We start from the raw sequence: 25,196 nt of genomic DNA, 5'->3' as shown, positions 1-25,196 counted from the left end.
GTCCGTATTTATAACTTCTTCTCACAGAAAACAAGCTGACAGGGTCAATACCCACGTGAGCTCTTTCTTGGATGGAGAGAGGGGAAAGCATTTAGTCTTTGATCTCTGATCACCACACACAATGACCATTTGCTTTGAAATGTGCAAAAATTAGCACTTTCCTGTTAAAAGTTCATTGGCATGACACAAGGCTTTTTTCTTGTTTGATAGGCTATTTAGTTACAGGGCTAAATATAATATAAATGTTTGCTATTATATTATAACAGGATATAGACAAATGAAAATACAAGATCCTGATAGCTTTAATGAAGTTTAAACAGCAGATACATTTAACAATCATTTTGATCTATACTAATACACAAGTGAATTGACCTTGCTTCCAGTTATACATTTCTGGGGGGAGGGATAGCTCAGTGGTTTGAGCATTGGCCTGCTAAACCCAGGGTTGTGAGTTCAATCCTTGAGGGGGCCACTTGGGGATCTGGGGCAAAATCAGTACTTGGTCCTGCTAGTGAAGGCAGGGGGCTGGACTCGATGACCTTTCAAGGTCCCTTCCAGTTCTAGGAGATGGGATATCTCCATTAATTTATTTATTTAATTTAAGTGTTCAGTGAGGCCTGGGTCTTTGGCAGACCAGGTGACAGCTCATGCCAATGTCAGGCCCAGTTTTTATCTTTATCAGTTAAGCTCCAGTTGATGATAGCTTAATATCCCCTCTCTTTACCCCTGCAACTCCCACTGAAGTCAATAGGGGATGGCTGTGCATTGCTAAAGACAGAATAGGGTGAGTTCCTGCTTGTTGACTGTGTATCAGGTATCACATATGCAGATTTCCACTGGTGTTTTGTCTTCTTCACAGTCTAAGTTCGTGTTTTGTTTTGTTAAATATTGTCAGGCTGTAAAACTAAGAGTTGTTTACATTTCCTTTTCCCCTTGTTATTTTCAAAAATAGTTCATTATTATCTTTGCCAGTCTCATTTCTAATTCTTTTATGCTATTAGCATAAGCATAGATCTTGTATGGCCCAATTCCCGTCTCAGCTTGGGGCGTGGAGGGGACGGAAGGAAGCATTCTTTCAGTGTATCATTGTGTTTTTCATAGCAGAAGAGATGAGTTTTGTTATGCCTGCGTCTCAATTTTTATTATACAGTAGTTTTCAGCTCCTTAAATTATGCTGTGCTCTCAGCTATAGTATTTGGGTATGTTCAGTGTTTTAAATATGGTATCAGCAGGGCTCGAATATGGCTATAGAGAATGTCAGCGCCTCTCCCAAGATTTCTTAATGTCCTCTAGAATCTCAGACTTAACTTTTTTTTTTTTTTTAAAGTACATTTCCAGCTATTGTGGTTGTGGAAAAAAAAACTTGAAAAAATGAACCAAGTTCATGCAGTGATACATAAGAAGGGCCATGCATACTGGTCAGACCAATGGTCTATCTAGCCCAGTATCCTGTTTTCTGATAATTGCCAATACCGTCAGATCCTTCAGAGGGAATGAACAGAACAGGACAATTATCGAGTGATTCACCACTCGCGGCCCCTCCCAGCTTCCAGTAGTTAGAGTCTTAGGACAGCCAGAGCATATGTGCCTGAGTTTGCAGATAGTCTGAAACAGTACCTCTCAGAGGTACAAGTTGCCTCATCCATCTTCTGAGATGTCAGTATTGATATTTGAATGTCAGCATTATGATCTGTTTCAGGGTTCATCAAACTCTGGAAGAATGGAAGGACAAGATCTGAGAGTGTTCAGTTTAGCAACGTGAGCGGGTGGGCTAGGGAGATCCCATTACTTGTGTCTTTTCCCCTTTAATCAAGAAGGAACCACAAGCCTCAAGGAGCATATAAGCCTCACTAAGGAGCCCACAAGTTTATCTGAAGCCTGCTGAAAGGGAACTCATCCTGAGAAGCCCAATGGAGCCTAAAAAACATGCATGTTCATGTTCTGCATAATCTACTAAGAGTAGTGTCTCATTGTGGCATCTCAAGTGGGTTGAGCTTGGAAGAGTACCATTACCTGTTTCCTCCCCCCTCCCTGTTTGACCCAGGTTAATTCCATTTAATCAACATATTGACCATATTACTTGCCAGTTCTGCATAAGCTAAAAAATGTGTATATTGTTATAGCCAATATCTAGAATATAATGGTTTTTAAAAACAAACAAACATATTTTCATGCTAGATTAAAGTTGTCATGACCCGGATGCATGTTCTAGGTGCTATGGCTCTTGTTTTTCTGGCACACTGCACATGTAAGTCCTCTCATTTCCACAAATGCAACTCCCGTTGACCCCAGGAGAAAATTTGGCCTGCTGTTTGTTGAATGGAAACTAGAGTCAGGTAACCACTGAAAGCATGCATTTAACTTTGACGCATAAGCACATGCCTATTGAAGTCAATGGGACCTGCTTAAGTGCTTTCCTCAAGAGGGATGGAATTAAATTTGTGTTTAAGTGCTTTCCTGAGTTGGGCCTAGGTGATGGTGCTTACCTTCCAAGAAGCGTATTAGCTTTGTTATTGGAGCACAGTTTCTCTGCAATGCATTTTATATCTTTAAAAGGTCATTCTGCTTAATCACCACTTTGAAGTTTACCCATTATGTCACTAGTGGCTGTTTTATTCCATTACCTTTTCAAAGTGCTCTTAGTAGCTAGACTTTGCTGTTTATCATCTTGAATTAACAGCTCCCTAGCAATTGGTTGTCAATGAAGTAGAAGATCTTTGTACCCTTGAAGCTTGTCCTTCTATTGCAAACTTCTCAGTAACTCCAAAGGACTGAGGCATTTAAGCAGGTATTCAACTATTTGTTTTTTTGCGGTATCAGGATAAATAAGTATTTTTGTTCCGTAGCACCTTTGGAATCACTTACTAACTATGGCAGTACCAGCACTATCTAAACTCAGTCTGTCTGAAAGATTTTCTATATGGTTTGATTTCTCTTTCAACCATAATGTATTTGAAGGATAATAAATAAAAACCTTGCATTTCAAAAGAACCTGTTATGCCAGCATTTCACACATACACAAGGATTGAATTACTTGAAATATAGCCATCTCTTCAGTGAAGTGAAGCAACTGTTTCACGGTGCACAGGATCACTACACAGCAATTTAGGAAAAGAAGTGAAAAAGCTGTTCTATATCCCATGTCAACTACAAGGGAAATTTTGTTAGGGAAATGGTCATCCTGTTTTAATTCAGCCAGGGCACTGGTTGGCTAACATGCCCCCCCCCCTTTTTTGTGTGTGTGTGGAAGCCTTGGGATCTTTAATGAGTACAACTGTGAAAGATGGCACTCAATAATACCAAAGCCCCTAGTTTCCATTCTGAGGAAAGAATGTCTACTGAGTCTACAGCATCTACTGAATCTGATTAGGCCATTCTCAGAGGTCTCCAGTTCTTCTAGGGTGAGATTTTTAAAAGCACGCAGTGTTGGTCTAACGCTCAGTGGTAAAACTCTGTATGAGCAGAGAGAGCCTAATACTGAGCAGTTTTTAAAATCCTACCAATATTGACTAAACTTGACTCTGCTCAGGTCCTGCCTATGGGTATATTCCAGTGACTGCCCAAGGTCACATACTGATTGAGCAAAAATCTCAAAACATTGAGCCCACCTGCAATACAAACCAAAACAGCGAGTGCCTGGTTCATCACTGTTTTACTCCAGTTTTATACTGGCATAGGTCCAGAGAATTAATACTCCCCTCCAATAATTTTACTGCTTAAGCATCTGTCCTCAAACTGTAGGTGCTTTAAACTAAATAAAACAGTATAAAAATAGTGCCAAGCATACATATTTAATAGTGTTCAGTACCATATTTTTCAGAATGGCAAAGATAATTTTGTAGTTCGAGAGATCACGTGACTTTTAAAATGGAAATTGTCAGCTTTATTTTTGCCAAAGGTACGCAGTAGTCCCTTGAGTTGTAATTAATTCCCTTGTCTGACTGTTATTTTGGATACCTGTAGCCACAATCAGTGTATTGATTATTTTAAGCAAACCCGGGGGCTTTTCTAACAAATAGGTTTCTGAGTGTGATGAAAATTGTTGTCATGGGGATGATTGCTTTGAAAAACCTAATTTATTTTTGTGTTACTGTAATCCATAGTTTATTTAAAAAATGGTCATTAGCATGCCTGAAAGTCTGGAACATCAGGCTCTATATTCTTTGAAGTCCTTCTAGTGTTGCTGGCAAATTGGAGAGAGGTGATGGTTTCCCTTCAAAACATTGAAGGCACAAACCAATGGATATAGAATGCATTAATAATACTTGATACTTAATAAAGCATCTTTTGTATAATATTAATCTTGATGAGGAAGCTGATTGTATTTAAAAAATACATAGTCTCTCTTGTACAAGTTCAGTGCCTCCATACCGTTTCAAGGCCTCCCAGGCTTATAGAACATGTATGGTAACTATGCCAGTAGGGCATAAGGATTTATGGCTGATCTGATAAATCTGCTCGCACATGCACCAGTGTAGATTTATGGTTGGAAAGGAATTTGATGAACGGTAATGAAAAGATACCTTGTAGAACCAACAGCTGTCTGGATATATAGTGTTTTCAGATCAGAGAGCAGGCTAACGCCAATGTATACCAGAGAAATATGTGGATCTCAATAAGGGCTTCTTCTTGTGAGGTGCCGAGCACTAAACATGTGTAACATGCTACAGGATTTGGCCCCAAGATACCACATGTTCTACTGGTTTTCTTTCAGCACAGATTAAAAGATACAGAACTAGGTTATTTAGCATGAATAGCAGAGATTTTTCTTGTCACAAATGTCTTTGTACAGTTCATTGGTTTTTCTCTTTTAAGTAATTTATTCAGTTCTAATAATTATAGGATGACAAAAGCAAAATCTATAGGTCAGATCACCTTCAGATGTCTACTGTAACTCTGTTACATAAGCTCATAGCTTTCTCAAGCTCTGTAATTTTGAGATAAGCCTTCCATGCTTAGCACAGAGATAATTATTTTTTTTATTGAATGTTTAAGGAAAATCCATTCAGCCATTTCTGAGGTACAGGAAAGTGGGTGCATGTCAGGGATGCACAGACAATACTTTCAATTTAAATTGAAACACTTTCCACACACCCCCTGCCACTTTCCTAAAGGTTCTGGATTCCTCCCTGGCATAGGATATGTGATGAGCACTCTATGAAGAAGAATCTGTTACACACTAGAGGCATTATTTAACTAAAAGAGAAACAAAATTATATTGCAAGCCCTGGGGACATAAAACATAGACAATACATGAGACAATAAGGGGGAGTTGTGGAAAAGAGGTGGCTTAACGGACTAGGGCTTCCTGGTTCTGTGTATGATCCAAAGCTTGGAATATTCAGATGCACCTGAAGCCATTCAAAGGAAATTTCAACCCCTGATTTTTTTGGACTGTGATGTTGCTTGACGATCTCAGCACTGTTGAAAATTAACCCAGACTCAATATCTGCAACCTGAAAACCAAACCTTGTCTCAAACCAGATTCAGATGTTTACTCTGTCTCTTGGGGTTATCTCTACTTTAAAGTGGTTGCCGAAGACACGGTGTGGTAGAAGATCCTTTGTGCAGATTTAACTTTAAAATGCTATGCAAGTTATAAATCCAGGAAAAGCCAACTGGTGCAACTCTGCATATGTAATATTGAGTGCATTTCGTATGAGGGAGAAAATGCAGGATGTTGTTTGGGGAGAAAAATACAGTAATTTCAGTGGTATTTTTATTCAGGTTGCTTCAGCAAACTGATCCATGGAAATATTGTTTTATGTCTAGGTGGTTGAAGTATATATTAAGAAGCACTACAACATAGCTCCAGATTGTCAGTATTCTTAAAGCATATTATGGTACGCTCCGTGAAGTTCATTATATCTCATTGGCAGAAGTTTAAGTATAAAGGTCTTAAACCAGTAAGTGACTGCATACATAAATTCTTATTCATTAGATACATATGTTTCCTGCTTTCTAAAATGAATTTTAATATTTTGTATGGCTGGTGTAGGGCATAAAAAGTTATGGCACTTTCAGCAGATCCTTACATTTTTGCATGAGTTTCAATGACTTTTTTTCTGCTGACTTTGTGATGGGGTCTCTTAGTCGCCAATATTATAATTAAGAGACCACCAGATATTTGCAGTAATTAAATTTTGGTTTAAAATGTAATTTTAAAAAAGCAGCATCAATCATTGGTTTGCACACTGAGACAGCAGATAATTTCTTTTGTGTAAAAACAAAGGATGGCCAAACTCATCCCCTAACAGCAACATACTTGTTCTTTGCAGAGACGTACCCAAGGAGGGTAGTTGGATCTTTACAGGAGCTTTCTTCTTTTTATCAATGCCCCACATTTATTAGTTAAAAATGAAAACTCAGCACACCCAGGCGGTGCTTTTACTACCCAAGAAATTAGATTGCTGTTGATGGCTTCCAACAAACTCATGCTGATATTCCCTTTTCAGCCTCTTGTAATGTATTAACTCATCCCATTATTTCACAGTTGAGGGAACCTGATAATATGAACCTCACCATGTGAATTCAAAGAGCTCCTGGATCTTTGTGTCATCAAAATCAGACGAATCTCAGGTTTGTTTGTTTGTTTGTTTTTCACAAGGAGGGAGCCTTGCAGAGAATTGTTGAGCAGTGGGATTGATTAGCACCATTACTGGGACCAATGGCGTGATTTTTATGAAGGAGATTTTGGTGTTGCCTTCTTCAACTGGGGCTAATATTAAATGCATACTATTACTAATGATAATAGTACAGCTCCTTGACAGTCTGCTTTTAGTAAAAAAAAGAACCTGATCCTGCATTCCTTGCATACCCCATTTTCCCACTGTCTTCAGTGGGACTTCTGGATGTGTAAAGAATCAATATAGACTGAGCCTCTAGAGTAGAGTGAACTACCTATTAATTATTTAAAATATTAGGTCAGATTCTGATACCCTTATGTGCATAGTCCTATTTATTTCATTGGCGCTGTCTGCAGAGGTAAGAGGCTACTCATGAGCAAGGGGTGGCAGAATCTGGTCCAGAGTTTATACGTAGTTCTTACTCAGGTAAACTACCTTTGAGGTCAGCTTTACTGGGAGTAAGTTTGGGCTTTGGCCTCAGGAATTTATTGATTTATATTACACCTCTACCCCGATATAATGCGACCCGATATAACACGAATTCTGATATAACGTGGAAAAGCAGTGCTCTGGGGGGCGGGGCTGCGCATTCCGGAGGATCAAAGCAAGTTTGATATAATGCGGTTTCACCTATAATGCGGTAAGATTTTTTTTTGGCTCCCGAGGACAGTTATATCAAGGTAGAGGTGTATTATTATATATAAAAAAAATCTAGTTAGCAGAAGAAAAACTAAATTAATATCAATCCCCTGTCAATGGCATAATGACTTTTGTTGGGGAAGGGTTTAGAAGTAAAGCAACCCCTCTGTTGGAAGCACGACCATGCAGTTGTTTGTACTCCATTTTTGTGCCTTTGCTGACCCTCTTCCCCATGGTTTACACTGTATTAACAGCCTTGCAAGCATGGGCGACAGATAATGGAGGCTGGGGGCGGCTTAGCCTCTCCAAACCTTGCATCACTGGGGGGCGGGCAGTGACAGATTACCACACGAGCCCATGGGGCTCATGCCCAGGAGACCCAGCCAATTTGGGGCCCTTGAAAAAAGCCACAGTGGCACAGAGCTTTTCAGGTCTTGGGGCCACAGTGGGGATGGGGTTGGGGGAGGGGTCAGAATTCACTAAGCAGGGGGAAGAGGCAGTGTGGGGGTGGAATACGGTTGTAGCTGTGGGCCCTGGCAGGCTGAGAGTGGGAAGCGTGGCCTCAGCCGGAAGAGGCGGGACAGTGGGTTAGCCACCCCAAGGAGAAGCTTCACCTGCCGCCCATGTTTGTAAGCCACCTGGAACCACTGCCTTTTAGCATTTTGACACAATAGAAACATGGAGGTTGTTCCCAAATTTCAGAAGCCTTGTTTCAGCTGGTGGTGGCCTCATTAGTGAGTTCTGTGTAGAGTGAGCTTTCAGAGCCCGGTGGATTGATTTGAAATCAGTGATGTGTAAATCACCAATTTTAATCAAGATTTAAATCGGCAAGAAGAGTATCTTGATTTAAATCAATTTTAATTGTTTTGCATTTATATATTTTACTTAGTTTCCTAAAGAAAAGTTTCTCATTTGTTGGTAATCATTAAAACATGTAGATTTGCAATGTAATATAGCCTTTACACAAATTTGGTATTTTATTTGCTAACTAGAGGATAAACTACATCTATACATATTTATTTAAGCTTATATTATTTCATATTAAGTTCTACATTTTTATTTTGATAAAATATGGTGAGTGCATTTCTTATTTACTAGATTAATTTTTTGTTAAGTTGCATTTGGATGGAAGTTGGAATTCAATTAATGCATAAAAATAGTGTTTTAAAACTGTTTATTAGTTAAATAAAACTACCTTAAATATGCTGGGTACATAAGGGAAAAAAGTTTAACCAATCATGTTTTGCATTTAAAATTAGCTGATTTATTGGACAAAGAAAGTATTATCTGTAGGTAGTGAACTGAAAGTGATTGTTTCTGGTCACCATCTCCTTCAAGGTTTTAGAGCTAGTAGATCTTGTCCTCTCACACCTCAGTCAGCTTCAGCAATTGAACTCTACAGTGAACTATGTACACAAACCCAAGGATCACTATGCTTACCTTCACACAGGGGCTGCCCTAGACTAACTACCAGCAACTGGTGCCCTAGGCGAACTATGCAATCGGCGTCCCCAAGCCCCAAGGGCAGATCTAGGCTGAGTTTTTTGGTAAACTGGGAAACATTTTTCCCCTTTTTCCCTTTTAATGTTTTTAAGTGTGTGTTTTTTTTTTTTTAAACATAGGCTTAATTATTCAGTTTGTCCGTGTGTCCAACCAATGTTTCTGAGATCAGATAAAATAGACACACGAAATTTTCAGAATAGATTTGTACACAACAGCTAAATGATATTTCAGTCCGATTTCAAATAAAAATGCATTAAAATGTTAATTATAATTTTTATTATTACAAATCCAAACTCATCCATTATGCTATCCTGCTTTAACTGCCATTACCACGACATCCAATATAGAAAGAAATAGGAAAACTCTTCAATTAAGAAATAAGGAATAGCTCACTGGGGGAGGAATAGCTCACTGGTTTGAGCATTGGCCTGCTAAATGCAGGGTTGAGAGTTCAATCTTTGAGGGGGCCACTTAGGGATCTGGGGCAAAATCAGTACTTGGTCCTGCTAGTGAAGGCAGGGGGCTGGACTTGATGACCTTTCAAGGTCCCTTCCAGTTCTAGGAGATGGGATATCTCCATTAATCTCTAATCTCTAATCTGTATTTACAAAACACTCAGAATAAAAAACACTTTGTGCTCTTAAAACATGACTTTTCTTGCTTTAAATTTTGAAAATTCAGTCACTAGTTCTTTTAGATCCAGTTTTCCAGCTATTTCATGCTCTATTGACATTGTGGCAAGTCCAACAAATCTATCTTGCACCATTGTTATGTTTTTATCAATTTTAACTTTGAGAAGCTAGCTACAGAAACTGGCAAAGTTTAAAAAAATGCGTAGAGCTATAAAAATGTTTGGAAAACTGTCTGAGTATATTTTCAAAAACAAACTTCAGTACTTCAGGAGTGGAATGTTTCTTAAATCCTCTTGAAAAAGCCTAAAGCTCACTACACAAATCTGTAGCATTAATGTCTTTTGAATTTTCATGAGTCAATGCCGACTCCAGTTTTATACAAAATTCTCTTATCTGTTTTGCTGTTTTCTTTTGCAAGCTGTGGATATCCTATAGAAAGCCAAATACTGACTCTAGCTGCTGCATCTGTTGAAATCTTTCGTCAATCGAGTGAATAGCAGTATCAAGGACTGCAAAGTAGAAATTCACTTTGAACCTTTGTTTTGGGTTCTGAAGGGTGTGTCCCATCCTTCATACAAAAACTGCTGTTTCTTTTGCCGAATGCGAACTGGATCTGGTTCAAATCCTGTTGGAAAGTCTATTTCTTCAGCAAGCTCGAGAGAATCTACCAGTATTCTTTGAACCCTTCATCACTTCTGAATTCCTCCAGAATAGTTTTAGTTTGCTGCAGTTTTTGAATAGCAGAATGTACGTTCAAGTTCTTTTCCTGAAGCTGCTTACTAGTGAGGTTAATCTCGAAAAGGATATTATACCACAAAATGAGTCAAGTCACAAATTTGAATTTGGAAAGGCTATTTGCAAGAGCTTCTGCATCTGAACGTGCCATATTGCCAGATAATCCAGTAAAGGTAGTATCATCAGAAATTTCAATTAGGGCATCATAAATGTTTCCAAGCTCATAGTGGAGAGACTTCAAAGCTTCAATGCGACTCTCCCATCTTGTCTGACTAAATGGTTTCAGAAGTTAGAGAATTCACATGGTGAGTCAATCTTCCAATGGCATGTTGAACCTAAGAAAAACACATAAACATTGCACCAGGTTTAAAGAAACTGCTTGTCTCCAAACAGCATCTAGCAGCATCATTGACAACCAAATTCAGAGAATGCGCACTACAAGGAACGAAAAAGGCCCTGGGATTGATTTCCATCATTCTCCTTTGCACACCATTGTCTTTACCCTTCATATTACTCTCATTATCATAGCCTTGGCCACGCAAGTTTTCAACAGATAATGACATTGTTTCAAGCTCTTGCAGAATAGTTTGTCATAAATGCACCAGTTGTCCCCTTCAGTGGTACGAAACCCCAAAAATGTTCCTTTATGAGCACTTCAACATTATCTTCATCTGCAGACTTTTCCATATCCACAAAACGAATGATCGTCATTTGTTCAACATGACTCATATCTGGCATACAGTCCAGTATTATTGAAAAGTATTTTGCAGAATGAGCAGCTTCTCCAATTTTCTTTTTAATGGCATCTGCTAGGATTTGAATCAGTTCATTCTGCATATTTTTTCCTAAGTAATGAACCTGTGTTTCATATCAGTTATTTTACATAGATGCTCCTTCATGACTGGATCAAACAAAGCTAGGTATTCAACAAAATTTAAAAAGTTTCCTTTACCTGGAGTGTATAATTTTTCATTTCTACCGTGGCCACGGAATGCTAAATTTTGCCCACTGAGAACTCTCACTAAAGCAATCAGATGGTCTAATATTTGTTGTCAATATTATTTTTTCCTTGATCAGATGTAAATTTTCTTTGATAGGTTTTCCTTTTTTCAATCGTAATTCAAGTTATTTCCAATTTTGAAAACATTCCAAATGTTCTGTACTTCTTTCATGTGAAGAGAGAATTGAAGATATGTTTTTCCAGTCCTTCAAACCATTTTCAGTAAGTGATGTACCAATTGCTTAATTTCTAAACAAGTTGCAGCAAAAGCAAAACAGAGTCCTTCGACACTGAATATTGTAACCAGTTTCAATGAATTTCTTCCCCATTAATGAGTTTCCTCTTTTAATGCTGAGCAGAGAATTTTCTTTTATTTCCATCCTTAGGGAAGGGAAATTCATGAACTTGTTTGGGTCCTTGTTCCATGAGAATTTGCCACACACTGTCATCACATCTGGGCCATGAAGCTGGGTTCCCATACTTTAACTTGTTTGTAATTTCTGTTACCTCTGTTCCCCTAAAAACCAACCCAGGGTCACACTTGTATTAGTTTTATTACAATGCCGCTGTTAGTTCAGATAGAAAAGAGATGGAGCTTATTCATACACGCACACATTCACTGCATTCATACCCTCATGCACCCACACACTTACACAGGCAGAGAGTTACCGGAGACAGCATGGAGGCCGAGAAGCCGAAGCATGGTAGATCTGGTGTGTCTGTCTATGGTCACGAATCCAGGCTGCTGAGAGGGTCAAGAAGCAGGGGCTTGTGTGCATGCCTTCTTCCTCTTATTTTGGAACTGGGCGGCTCCTGTCATGTACACTGAGTTTCCTTTCTCTGTCCGTCACTGAGAAGCATTCCCAGACCAGTTCCTTTCATGCATACCATGTTCTTCTTTTCTTTACAGTACTTCATGACTGCCTTCTTAGGGCAGATTATATCAGACACTCCTGGCTCCGGGCTCCTCTCTCCTCGCAGTTCCTCTCCGCCCAGTCCCACATACACTCCCTCGTTCACACTCTCTCTCTGAGGGATGGGATATTACAAAGATTGGAAGTTCATTCAAGTAGCAACCTGAAAAGGCCACAGAGCTTGCAAAGGTTAAAAACTTAAAAGGCTATGCTAACAGTAACTGAAGTTACAAAGTCTGCAAAGGTTGCAGAACTTAATGATACAAGTTACAGATCTTACAATTGCATTTGAGCGGAGGCTTTACATAACAACTTCCTCATCCTTTCTTTCTTCTATTTCATTTACTTCAATTTCTGCATGTGTCTCTGAAGGTGAATAATTTTCTCCACTTCCATATCATCTGATGCTGTGAGATGCCTTCATCTAGAAGTAATATACCTTCATCTTGATGTTCCAAACTGCTTCCACGTGGATGTGAGCTAACCTCCTCTCCAAGTAAAATTCCTTCATCTGGATTCTGTGAATTGCTTCCATCTTTATTTGGATTAAAGAGAAGATATTTCAGGAAGGATCCCTGCTGTTTTGCTTGGTCCTTTTCCTTCTCAGCCTTTTGTTTACGATACTCAGCTCCTGAGGGTTTTCTTTTTCCTTTTTCTGCCATGGGGCATTTGATTATTGTTATGTACTGTGCTCCCGACTGCAAGCATTATAGTGTTAAGGATGGCTGACACACCCACCACATGGTTGGCAATTTAAACCACACTGCAGCCATCCCAACACGTCTTTTCACTGCTTAAAGTTTCAATGGTTAGTAACATACACTCACTTACCTATTAAAACAGTTAGTTACAGCGTTTACACAGAAACAAAGTAACGTTTTTCGATGTTATAACCCAACACCGGTTGTTTGGAACGTAATCCCCTTCCTCACAGTTACCCGCTTGGAGTGGGACATCATCACTTTCATAGTTTATTAAGCGTTAATGCTGTTACTTTTCTTTTATGGACCTTATTTATTACATGTGAACCAGTTATAATAAAGAAAAGTTTGTAATTATACAGTGTGATAATAAGGCTAAGGTTTAATGCTTAAAGATACTCACATTTTGGATTTATAATGCTGAAATATAATAATAATATAATCTATAATAATAATTATTAAAATATGTTGTTCTTTATTCTTTGGCACCCAGAAACACAATTTTCCACAGTATTCGCTTGATTCTTAACCATCTACCTGCGACATGTGTTAAAATGACCGTTTGACATGTATCAACTAGCGATATCTCCACTCTACATGAATTTCTGGCTGTGCGACCTTGATGTATATTCGAGTTAGGTGTCACTAGCATTGCAGCTCTTGCCGCTGGTGGATGTGTTTCATTGTGGCTGACTTATTGCTTATCAAAATTGCGGAATGGGTCATCTTGACCCTACATCGCAAATTGAAAAAAAAAATCACTAAAATATTATTTATTTTTCCAGTAAATAAAAGATTTGACATCTTAATAAATTCTCAGAAATATAGAGAAATGAATTATAATTCATAGTTCCTCCGTATGCACAGGGGAATTGAAATAATGACATCGTTATTTTATTTGTATTTTTTTTCATCTTTTTCATTTTTTTCATTTGATTTTTTTTCCTCGAATTTGTCGTCCCATTTAACTTGGCACCCTAGGCGACTGCCTAGTTCACCTATATGGATGGCCCACCCCTGCCTTCACAGATCCAGTAACCACTCCATACATATGAAGAATTCTGTTATCTATAGCCAGGCAGTCACATACCACAGAACATGCTCTGAGGAGAAAGTCCAGGATGCACACGTTAACACGCTTAAAATCACCTTCACCAAACAAGGACACTCCACCAGAGAAGTAGACTGCATCATTTAATGGGCCACCCTGTCAAGGCTCCTTTCCCACTCTGAATTTTAGGGTACAGATGTGGGGGCCTACATGAAAACTTCTAAGCTTAACTACCAGCTTAGATCTGGTCCACTGCCACCACTCCCAATGTGCTAATTCCCTTCCCCGGGTAGCCTTGAGAGACTCTTCACCAATTCCCTGCTGAATACAGATCCAACCCCCTTGGATCTTAAAACAAGGAGAAATTAACCATCCCCCCTCCTTTCTCCCACCAACTCCTGGTGGATCAAGATCCAACCCCCTTGGATCTAAAAACAAGGAGAAATTAATCATCCCCCCTCCTTTCTCCCACCAACTCCTGGTGGATCAAGATCCAACCCCCTTGGATCTAGAAACAAGGAAAATCAATCAGGTTCTTAAAAAGAAGGCTTTTAATTAAAGAAAAAGATAAAAATAATCTCTGTAAAATCAGGATGAAAAATAACTTTACAGGTAATCAAACTTAAAGAACCCAGAGGAACCCCCTCTAGCCTTAGGTTCAAAGTTACAGCAAACAGAGGTAAACACCGTAGCAAAAGGTACATTTACAAGTTGAGAAAACAAAGATAAAACTAACACACCTTGCCTGGCTGTACTTACAAGTTTGAAATATGAGAGACTTGCTCAGAAAGATTTGGAGAGCATGGATTGAGGTCTGGTCCCTCTCAGTCCCAAGAGCGAATCCCCCCAAAACAAAGAGCACAAACTAAAGCCTTCCCCCCACCAAGATTTGAAAGTATCTTGTCCCCTTATTGGTCCTTTGGGTCAGGTGTCAGCCAGGTTACCTGAGCTTCTTAACCCTTTACAGGTAAAAGGATTTTGGAGTCTCTGGCCAGGAGGGATTTTATAGTATTCTCTTTATAGTTATGACACCCTCATTCGTTAGTTTTTAACTTATAGGGGGCAATGTCTCACATCAAGTATCTTGTTTAATTCTCTGGCTTAGGTGCCTTCTCAGCTTTATTACTTCATCTCTTTATCCTGGGGATGCTGCCTTCTCCCCCTTGATCTTCCTATTTGATTGGCAATCCAGTTTATGGCAATCCTTCCGGAGCAAGGGTGAGCTGTACATGAGGCTGGGCAAAAATGGATGTTCTCAATATGCAATAATCAAATGGATGCTTCTCATCATTAAGGCTAAGATTTTTGTCGTGGTTATTTTTAGTAAAAGTCATGAGCGACAAACAAAAATTCACGGAGCTATGACTTTTACTAAAAATAACCATACAAGCCACGGCAGAGGTGACAAGATGTGCACAGCCCCAGCTGCAGGCCCCACCGTGGGCCAAGGGCACACGGCCCTGGCGAAGACCCCCTCCACAGGGCTGTGTAGGGAGCATAGCCCCGGCTCCAGCTCCAGCCATGGCTTCAGCTGCTGATAGCAAAAGCTGAAGAAGTCATGGAGGCAGGGCTGGCTCTAGGCACCAGGGGAGCAGGTGGAGCAGAGGTGAGCTGCAGCGGTGGGGGGCGGTTCCTCTGCCGCGCCCCTCCCCCCCCCCCCGGGGTTACAAGCCTGGGAGGGAGAGGTAAGAGGGGAAATGCGGCGCACCCGGGGGAGGAGTTGGGGCCGGGGATTTGGGGAAGGGGTTGGAATGGGGTGGGGAAGGGACGGAGTTGGGATGGGACCGGGAGGGTCATGGGAAAATTTTTTTGCTTGGGGCAGCAAAAAACTTGCACGGAGGTCCGGTAAAGTCATGGAATCCGTGACTGCCGTGACTAAATTGTAGTCTTAATCATCATGTGCCTAGAAAAGCTCATTTGGGGAGAAGAGCAAAATGACCCCAGTCTACTTCTGTATTTAATTGTTTTACTTTCATTCTTCTCAGCAGCAGCCTGAAAGGAGATGAAATTCTGAAACTGTGCTTTCAGTTGTATATGTGGTCTTGCTAGCCCGTCATACAGTGATATTACCTTTGCTTTTAATTAATTACTGTAGCTTTGCAACATCACCCCATAATCCCAATTCTTATTAGTGACCTTTCTGCTGCAAATTTCACACATTTCCTCTGTTGACTCTTAACTTCAAGAACTTGTTGTGCTATTTTTAGGAACAGCATTTGTAATAATTAAAAAAACCCAGCTTCTGTATGATGAGAATTCAAAGTGAAATAGTATTTCTTATGGAGAAATAATGAAAAACATGTCAACAGAGAGAACCAATTTAGCATAAATAATAAACTGGGGGAAAGTGACACATCGTACAGCTTAAGCAAATAAATAATTTACAGAAAAGAATTACTAGTGGTGGCAACATTATTATGCCAGATGATGCAGCACAGAAGATAATAGAGCACATGCGGTATTCCTAGTTGTGAAGTTATGAGCTCAGTTATTCTATTTCTTTTTCAAGGCTGTCTCAACAATTCTTCTATCAGCCAAGCAATTGTCAACCATAACTGCATATTGAATGAGAGACCTTTTTCTTTTAATTTGTTTTAAAATCCTAGAAGTTAAAGCCTTCTGTGGGCAGATCAGGGTGCAACACAGACAACAAGATTCGAAGTAAAACTTTCAAACGTGCCTTAGTCCCATTGAAAATCAATGGGACTTAGGCTTTTCAGGGCTTGTCTACACTTAACACTGCAGCGCTACAGCTGCGCTACTGTAGCGCTTCAGTGAAGACACTACCTATGCCAAGAAGCAGTACCTAGGTCGGTGGGAGAATTCTCCCATCGACTTAGTACTGTCTACACCAGGAGTTAGGTTGGTTTAACTACGTTGCTTAGGGGTGTGGATTTTCTGGTGTAAAGCAGGCCTAAGGGTGACCAGATGTCCCAATTTTATAGGGACAGTCCTGATATTTGGGGCTTTTACTTCTATAGGCTCCTATTACCCTCCCCCCACCCCCTGTCCCGATTTTTCAGACTTGCTATCTGGTCACCCTACCTAAGTCACTGAGGTGCTTCTGAAAATTTTACCCTGTATCTGCATTCCTGCCAATATGCATCAACCCTTTCAGTGGTGCTTCCTCCACAAAAGTGTGAAGGTAGGTTAGTTCTCATACTCAGTTTGCTAAGGATGCTTATAATTGTGCCAGTTGTCAGTGATTACACTCATCCATTAGCAAATTGAGGCCACCAACATATTCCCCACCAATGTGGGCCAAACTTGAAGCAGTTGTGATCATTCTCAGAAAATAGAAACCCAGACTGGTTGGAGTGGGTCAGTGCTTGCATGGGAAATATACAAGGAATGTGTAGCTGCAGCACAAAATTATACTGGGGACTAAGGAGTAGGCTTTCTACCTTTCTGAGTCAGTAGTAAACTACTGCCTTCCATATTAGATGGCAGTGTACTGCCGAGGGTAGCGTCTTTCAGATGAGGTGTAAAAGTGAAGTCTGCTCCAGTGGGTCAGAAAAATCCGCTGGCACAGTTTTGGGCATGTTTCAACTTGGATAATTGTGTTTTGCTTACTATCCCTAAATGCTTACTCTAATTGCAGTCAGTTACAATATTCTTTGCTTCCTTCTTAAACAGTCCCTAACATTCTTGTCAAGTATCAGGGGGTAGCCGTGTTAGTCTGTATCTACAAAAACAACAAAGAGTCTGGTGGCACCTTAAAGACTAACAGATTTATTTGGGCATAAGCTTTCGTGAGTAAAAACCTCACTTCTTCGGATGCATAGAGTGAAAGCACATCCGAAGAAGTGAGGTTTTTACTCACGAAAGCTTATGCCCAAATAAATCTGTTAGTCTTTAAGGTGCCACCAGACTCTTTGTTGTTTTTGTAACATTCTTGTGTGGTGTTAACTGATTGCCCTGTTCCTTCCCAGAGGTGGTTAGATTTCAGTAGTGGGCAAAGCCACCCCTAAATATAGTTTGTAAGATCAGTTATTAACTGTTATTTAAATGATACCATAAATGTGCACAGATCTTTCCAGACAAATAAGTCAGTGGGTGAAATTTCTGCCCTATTCTAAAATACCTTACCGTTTAAGTTGTTGTATTTTTTTTTTTTTTAGCACCCAGTTGAGCTTGTCTGTGTGTCTGCACTGGTGGAAGCACCCTCCCATCTTTTGTGTAGACATACCCGGAGTGAGCATGGTTTTTTTGGGGGGGTGGGGCTGGCACAGTACAGAAGAGTTACGTGAAGGGACTACACATACCCATGTACGTCACAGAGAAATTCTTTGTGGTAACTCTCAGCAGTGAGGTTTTTGGGAGTAGAGAGGTGGCTAGTGGGTTGATGACTATGCAGGTACGTTGGCTAATTTCTGTGTGGAAAGGTGTAGAGAGAAGAAACACAGCAGCCTCTTCCAGAACAAAGCTATAGATGGAAATTCTATCATCTCGATCGCTGTAGCATACGTCTGTGCAAAGCCCATTTATCTGGCTTTACACAGTGATGTATTTGTCTGTAACTTCAGGGAAAAGCTACATGCACTCACGCTCACATTCCTGCCACATCAATGCAATATTTCCTCTCCCTGTTAGAATAGAGAGAAACCCCTTGCATCACCTGGTTCGTTAAAACCTGGGCACTGTGCGGCAAATCAAGAGAGGAATCCCATCTTGTTTGTTGAGAATTCCAGCTCACAGGCCATAACTACAACCTGGGGCCCAGTTTACTAAAAATAACTACAAATTAGTTATGTGGAATTGAAAGCTACTCAAAGAACATTTAACCTTACTAGGATAATAGCAAGCCATATGTTTAAAAAAACAAAACAAAACAAATAAAACCACTTCAAAGGATATTTATCAAGTACTGCATGGGAGTTTCATTGAATCAGGTAGCTTCTATACCTTTTAATAAGATTTAGCTTTATTTGACAACAAAGTTATTAAGAAATGTAGGGTTGTGGTTGTGTGTGTGTGTGTGTGTGTGTGTGTGTGTGTGTGTAGTACTAAGAAGGAAGCCTCTTGATGTTAGGTAGATGCTGGCTCTTGCTGATACCTTCTGACCACAAGTGTCCCTGTAACGTGCCATGCAGTCAACTAAAGTCAGACTGAGAAGAGATGGGGAGAATATTGCCAGATATAGCATAATGAACAATACAGCTGGGAGGCTGAATTTCTGTCTTTGGAGCTGCAGTTAAGGAGGTTAGAAGTAGTAATAGTGAAATTCAGTATGGAGGCTAGCTACGGATCTAATAACCATCGCCCAGAAAGCAGCACAGGATAAAAACATAGCAAGTCAATAGTTAGTTACAAAATGGATGCGGTTCTTCAAATGGATGCTCCAGCATGCAATCAGACCCAGGCAAGATCGTGTGTGGCTATCAGGCCTCCTTGTCTCAGTAACAGAGCTGGATATTGTCCAACTAATATAGCTATGCTATTTCTAAGATGCCTATCACCACAGTAGCTAAATGCTAACATGACAAGCTGCCAATGACTGCAATGGCTAAGAATCCTCATTTCCCTTTTACAGGGTATAGGAAAGTTCAAGCAGATCAGGCCTACATTAATATATAGTCATCTGTAGCAAATGTTCTGCATAGAACGCCTTCCCACCAGAAACATATAAGAGACAATGAACTGATGTATCTCCCTGACTGATATCTGAGCAGAGATATGTGCCTAAATTAATACCTCTTGTGGCAGTATACATTTATTGTTTCACTTCTAGGCCTTTGCTTCCCAGGGCCATTTCAGCAACTTCAGAACTAGTAACCTTTTATATTTTGAAGAATGAGAATTGAGTATAAGATTTAGGGCCAAATTCTGTCCTCAAAGACATAGATCAGTGCAACTCGCATTAAATAAACAAGCTGCTTTAAAGTAGTCATTTATTTATTACTAGGGACTACTTTAAGTCCTCTTTGTTATTATTCCCAGAGAGTACTTATCAGTGGTTCACAGTCATGCTGGAAGGGCATAACGAGTGGGGTCCTGCACGGATCAGTTCTGGGTCAGGTTCTGTTCAATATCTTCATAAATGATTTAGATAATGGCATAGAGTACACACTTATTAAGTTTGTGGACGATAGCAAGCTGGGAAGGGTTGCAAGTGATTTGGAGGATAGGAGTATAATTCAAAATGATCTGGACAAACTGGAGAAATGGTCTGAAGTAAATAGGATGAAATTCAATAAGAACAAATGCAAAGTGTTCCTTCCTAGGTGGAGTAATCAGTTGCACACATACAAAATGGGAAATGATTGCCTACAAAGGAGTACTGCAGAAAGGGATCTGGGGGTCATAGTGGACCACAAGCTAAATATGAGTCAACAGTGTAACACTGTCGTAAAAAGAGCAAACATCATTCTGGGATGTATTAGCAGGAGTGCTGTAAGCAAGACACAAGAAGTAATTCTTCCGCTTTACTCTGCACTGATTAGATCTCAACTGGAGTATTGTGTCCAGTTCTGGGTGCCACACTTCAGGAAAGATGTGGACAAATTGGAGAAAGACCAGAGAAGAGCAACAAAAATGATTAAAGGTCTAGAAAATATGACCTGTGAAGGAAGATTGAAAAAATGGGTTTGTTTAGTCTGGGAAAGAAAACTGTTATGTCTCCTCTCCATCTTCTCAAGCACTTTAAAGGTTGTTACAAGGAAGAGGGAGAAAAAATGTTGTTCTTAACCTCTGAGGATAGGACAAGAAGCAGTGGGCTTAAATTGAAGCAAGGGAGGTTTAGGTTGGACATTCGGAAAAACTTCCTAATTGTCAGGGTAGTTAAGCACTGGAATAAATTGTCTAGGGAGGTTATGGAATCTCCATCATTGGGGATTTTTAAGAGTAGGTTAGACAAACACCTGTCAGGGATGGTCTAGATAATACTTAGTCCTGCCATGAGTGCAGAGGACTGGACTAGTTGACCTCTCAAGGTCCCTTCCAATCCTATGATTCTATTATCTGAGTACTTTCAGCCAAATAAAGGGAGACAAATTCTGCCATTAGAAATTCATGCTCAAGTCAAATTGAATTCAATAACCAATGAATTTTTTACTAGCATTATTATGTTTCCTATTGTACTCAGTGAAATGAAGTGGTCACTCAGTGTATGAAAAATGGTCAAGTGATTTGTGAGAGTTTTGAAAACTGTTTGTTTTTATCTTCAGATCTATCCAGTAGCTCAAGAGTCTTGGTCCTAACTTGTTGATTGCTGAATGCTGCTTGAATTAAGAAATAGCAAGAGATTAGTGAATCTCTTCAAGAAATACTTTTTCGGCAATGTTAGCTGAAATTCAGTGGCTGCTGAGTGTGAATGTGAGGACAGTATTTGGTTACTTGGGATAAAGCTGTATGGAAAAGGAACTTTATGGTAGCTACAAGTCTATGCATGTGCATCTGTCTACCCCAAATCTCATTCTTTTAATTACAACTTCTTTATTGGGGGCTACTTTTTTGACTTGCAAGAGATGTTTAGACTAGATCATATATCAGTCAGCCATACACTGGAAGAATAATAATTGAATATAAACTTGGAAACCTTCAGAGACAATATGTCCGAGTTGGAGAAATCCAGATTAGCACAACCTTTTTCTTTAAATGTCAGGATGGGGGAGGAGGAGGGAAGTCAGTCTTGATGTATAACTTCAGAAATGTCAACTTCTTACAGTGTGAATTGTTCATATTTGCTTTTCACCTTTTGAAGACTAACCCATTGTATTCTCAGTGGAATTTTCTGTCTTGAATGTGTTGATTAAGGTATCTGTACAAAGATTAGAAGAATGTGATACTCCTGTAGGTCAGGATGTTAGTTTTCTAACAGATAAAAAACAATTGTCAAAATATTTGCAGAGTTTCTCAACTTGGAGGCAGACCTCCATTGCTGATCATCTTATTAGTCTGTTTAGCGGGAGGAGGGATGTGGAAGAGGACAGGAGCAGTAGGCATGGAGAAAGCTACATAATGTCCTGCCTCTAAATAGGAGAATCTGGGTAAAGGGATGCACAACATTTCACCTCTTCACGAAGTTTTAAGACTGGTCTGTGGCCAATAGTGAGGCAGACTTCTTACCATGTGAATACTGTTTTGCTGTATGTTTGTGAATGAGCTGTTAAATTCAGTCCAATTCCAATGCACAGGAAGATGTCCAGGTCACAAAAATCCATCCCCAAAGTAACTGGCAATAATTGTCTGCAGCCGAGGTAGGAGTCTGGAAAGTGAAGTACTCTCTCAGATTTAGAGATGGTCAAGGTGGAGGCACATGAACAAGACAATATGGGAGACGCTTGACTTGATATTGCTTGTCTGGTACATGACCCTTGGTTAAATGTTATACTTCAGCCTACAGAGCTATGTATCTAATGCCTTTCACCAATGCAAAATTTACATCATGCCAATTTCTGCCCTTAACTGTCAGCTTAACATTTATCTGAGTGCAGGATTTGGCCCTTAAAATAGGTCTTTTCAAGTTGCTATTGGAATTTTTAAAAGCAGATTCATGTTTACCTTACTTTTCTTAGTTGTCTTCCTACCTCTTTCATGATTTTTCATTCCTGCCTTTTTTGCTGTCATAACCCTGCAGCTCTGCTATCTTTTAGTTCTGAACATTAAAATGTAATGGGCATTCTGAGAATGCAAAGCCATAACATTTTGTCTATTAGCTGAGAGAGTACTGAAAACCTTTGTGTTGATATTCGTGGCTAAGGAGACTCCAAGCACTAGAGAAATAGCTTTGCCACATGAATAAGAAAATAGCAAATCTCTTTATTTAGTGTCCATGAATGTGAGGGTTTCCTAAACTGCCATAAATTCTGGTCTAGATCTCCTCTCTCATTTGCTAGTTAAGACTCTGATTCACCAAATAACTTTAAGCGTGTGCTTAAAGTTAAGCATGTACTGAAGTATTTTCCTGAATCAAGGTGTATGTGCATGGTCCTGAGAAGTGCTGAGCCTCATCAGTTCCCATTGACCCGTGAGAAGAATTCTGTGGACTCAACAGGCCTTAGTACATGAGGTATCCTCATGCAAGTAGTCCTTTTATGGTTAATGGGATTATTTGTATGAGTAGAAACTACTTGTGGGGATCAGGGAGTTGTGGTCAAGAAACAACTGCCTGTTGCTATGATTCTTGGACTGGTAGTTAAAAAATTAACCTACCTGTCTCAAATTAGCAGGTTCTTCAGGTGACGCTCTTTGTTAAGCTGAATTAGTTGATCTTTCCTAATGAAATGCCATTGCAAAGTCATATTTGATCATGCGATCTGTATCCTGTTCTGACATCACCTTGATCTATTGGTGGCAGGCCTGTCAGAGCCGTTTTCTTGTTTGACTGAGGGCTAAGCATGTCTTTCATTCTTGAAGTGAAATGGAGCTGATCTTAGCACTCAAACAGTAACACAGTGCCATGACCGATTAAGAAACGCTACATATTTACTGAGATTGGAAGCTTTAATGCAAGTAACCAGCCCTTCATTAGTCTCTTGTCAGAGTTGTCAGGGAAAAAAGAAGGGCTTCTCACAGGAAGCTAACAGCTTAATCTTCTCAATTTATGTTAAAAAAGAAAAAAGGATGGGCTTCCTGACACATGTCGGGAGTTATGATCCCAGGTGGTCATTTTACACAGGCTGTTTCTCTTTGTACATTTCCATCTTGCTGGCTGAAGTTGCCTTTTGGATCTGTAGGTGATTGTGTAGGAGTTGAGCGTGACACTGTACTATCTCAGGAGACAGCGCTGATGAATCTACTGCACAACAGAAACATCAGAAAACTCCATTAAAATCTTCTGGAAAGATACTTTCTGGCTTGCATTAATGAAGAGCTATGATTTGCGAATGCAGCTGTATTAAAAAATGAGATATTGTTATTTAGCTGGGTACTTGTTAATGTCTCCAGGGAGGCTGTTCATAAACTATATGGACTTCCAGAAAAATGAAGATCTTTTTCAGTGCCCTTTTCTTTTGTGAATCAATAATTAACTATGACAAATCAAGGGCTCATGAGGTACTGCGTCCTTCATTCATATTGTGTTTAATAGAATAGGAAAATATTTAAGCATGGCTGTCAGGTTAGAATTTTAGTTGTGTATGGCCCCTGAGAATAGAGGTGTAACACTGACTGGAGTTACCAGATAGTCTTACAAGTTCTGTTTAACAGACTGTATGGGCAGTTAGATCTTGGGAGAAAATGCTGTGTTGTTAATTATGATGCAGTTCTTTTTAGATGCCAAGCATATCACCAATAAAATGTTGGTTCCCCCTTCCCAAATCTCTCTTACTGGAATAGTTTTTAGGTGCACAGATGCTGCCACACAGGACAAAAATATTATATGGTGACAAAAATATTATTTGGTGAATGTCCTGGAATGCAAAGGTTGAGTGGCTGAAGAAAGTTGTAGGCTGCAGTAAACTGAAACCATATGCTCTATGCAGGGTTTTGTTTTCTGAGCAAATAAAGTTGCATTCCTAAGATAATGCCTCTCACACTGCTCTGAAAATGACTAGTTGCTTGTTTTGAATTAAAGATCTAAAAATCTATCTTTTTTTTTGTTTTGTTTTATAGAAGCTCCACCAAAGCTGGAAGAAAATCCTGCAGAAGCTTTCACTGACTCATCCCTCTTTGCTCACTGGGGCCAGGACCTCAGTCCTGAAAACCGACGCATTGCCCTTAAACAATTTCAGTATTATGGGTACAATGCTTACTTGAGTGATCGCCTACCATTGGATAGGCCACTACCTGACCTGAGGCCTAATGAGTAAGTGCTTTCAATTGAACTTTAGTAGTAACTGTACCTGAAATGCCGATAGTTAGGAAAATTCCTAAGTTCTACAGCAAGCCCACACTTTTTAACTGGAAATGTTATGAAACATTATGTCATTACAGTGCTGGTGCACGGGTTACCGAGAATGAATTGAAGGAGGGGCTTATGAAGTAAGTGTAGACTGAGATTTTCATAAGTGCCCAAGGAAGTTAGGTGCCTAACTCCCATTGGTAGTGCCTAACTCCCTTAAGTCCTCTTGAAAATCCTAGCTGTAACTTACACTGCACAGCTGGTCAGCGAGCTCTGTTGTTTAGCCCGATCTATCAGAGAAGAATCTGCTTATTTTTTTGTGTTAACCTGCAGTTCATTCAGAAGCTATGGTCAGTATAGCAAATGAATCAGAATTACTGGAAGTTAGTAGAACCCAGATGGTGATAGCCCAACGGTGCGAAGTCCACCTGGAATTATGCAGAGTGCATGTTGGAATGGTCTTCTCAAAGCTGGGAAGTTCAGAGCTTGCTGGTACAGATCAGAAAGCAGACAAGGTTGGCCGGCTCAGGTAGCACACACAGGCTATGCATCTCTTGGGTAGCCTCTCCTGACAGAACGCCTGTGGAGCCCCAGGTGGAGTTTAGAACTGCT

The 25,196-nt window shown here is 39.9% G+C and overlaps 1 protein-coding gene across 3 annotated transcripts in view; it reads left to right on the top strand.

Annotated features, from left to right (window-relative positions):
- Positions 1-25,196, top strand: part of GALNT18 (polypeptide N-acetylgalactosaminyltransferase 18) — a 444,155-nt gene that overhangs the window by 163,533 nt on the left and 255,426 nt on the right. For all 3 annotated transcript variants that reach the window (XM_054028211.1, XM_054028213.1, XM_054028212.1), the window contains one exon: positions 24,356-24,548. In XM_054028211.1, coding sequence (XP_053884186.1) covers positions 24,356-24,548 — 193 coding nt within the window. The remainder of the gene's footprint in view (positions 1-24,355; positions 24,549-25,196) is intronic.

The sequence above is a fragment of the Malaclemys terrapin genome, chromosome 4, assembly GCF_027887155.1.
Source record: "Malaclemys terrapin pileata isolate rMalTer1 chromosome 4, rMalTer1.hap1, whole genome shotgun sequence".
NCBI lineage: Eukaryota > Metazoa > Chordata > Testudines > Emydidae > Malaclemys > Malaclemys terrapin.
This window is presented reverse-complemented; position numbering and strand designations above follow the sequence as displayed.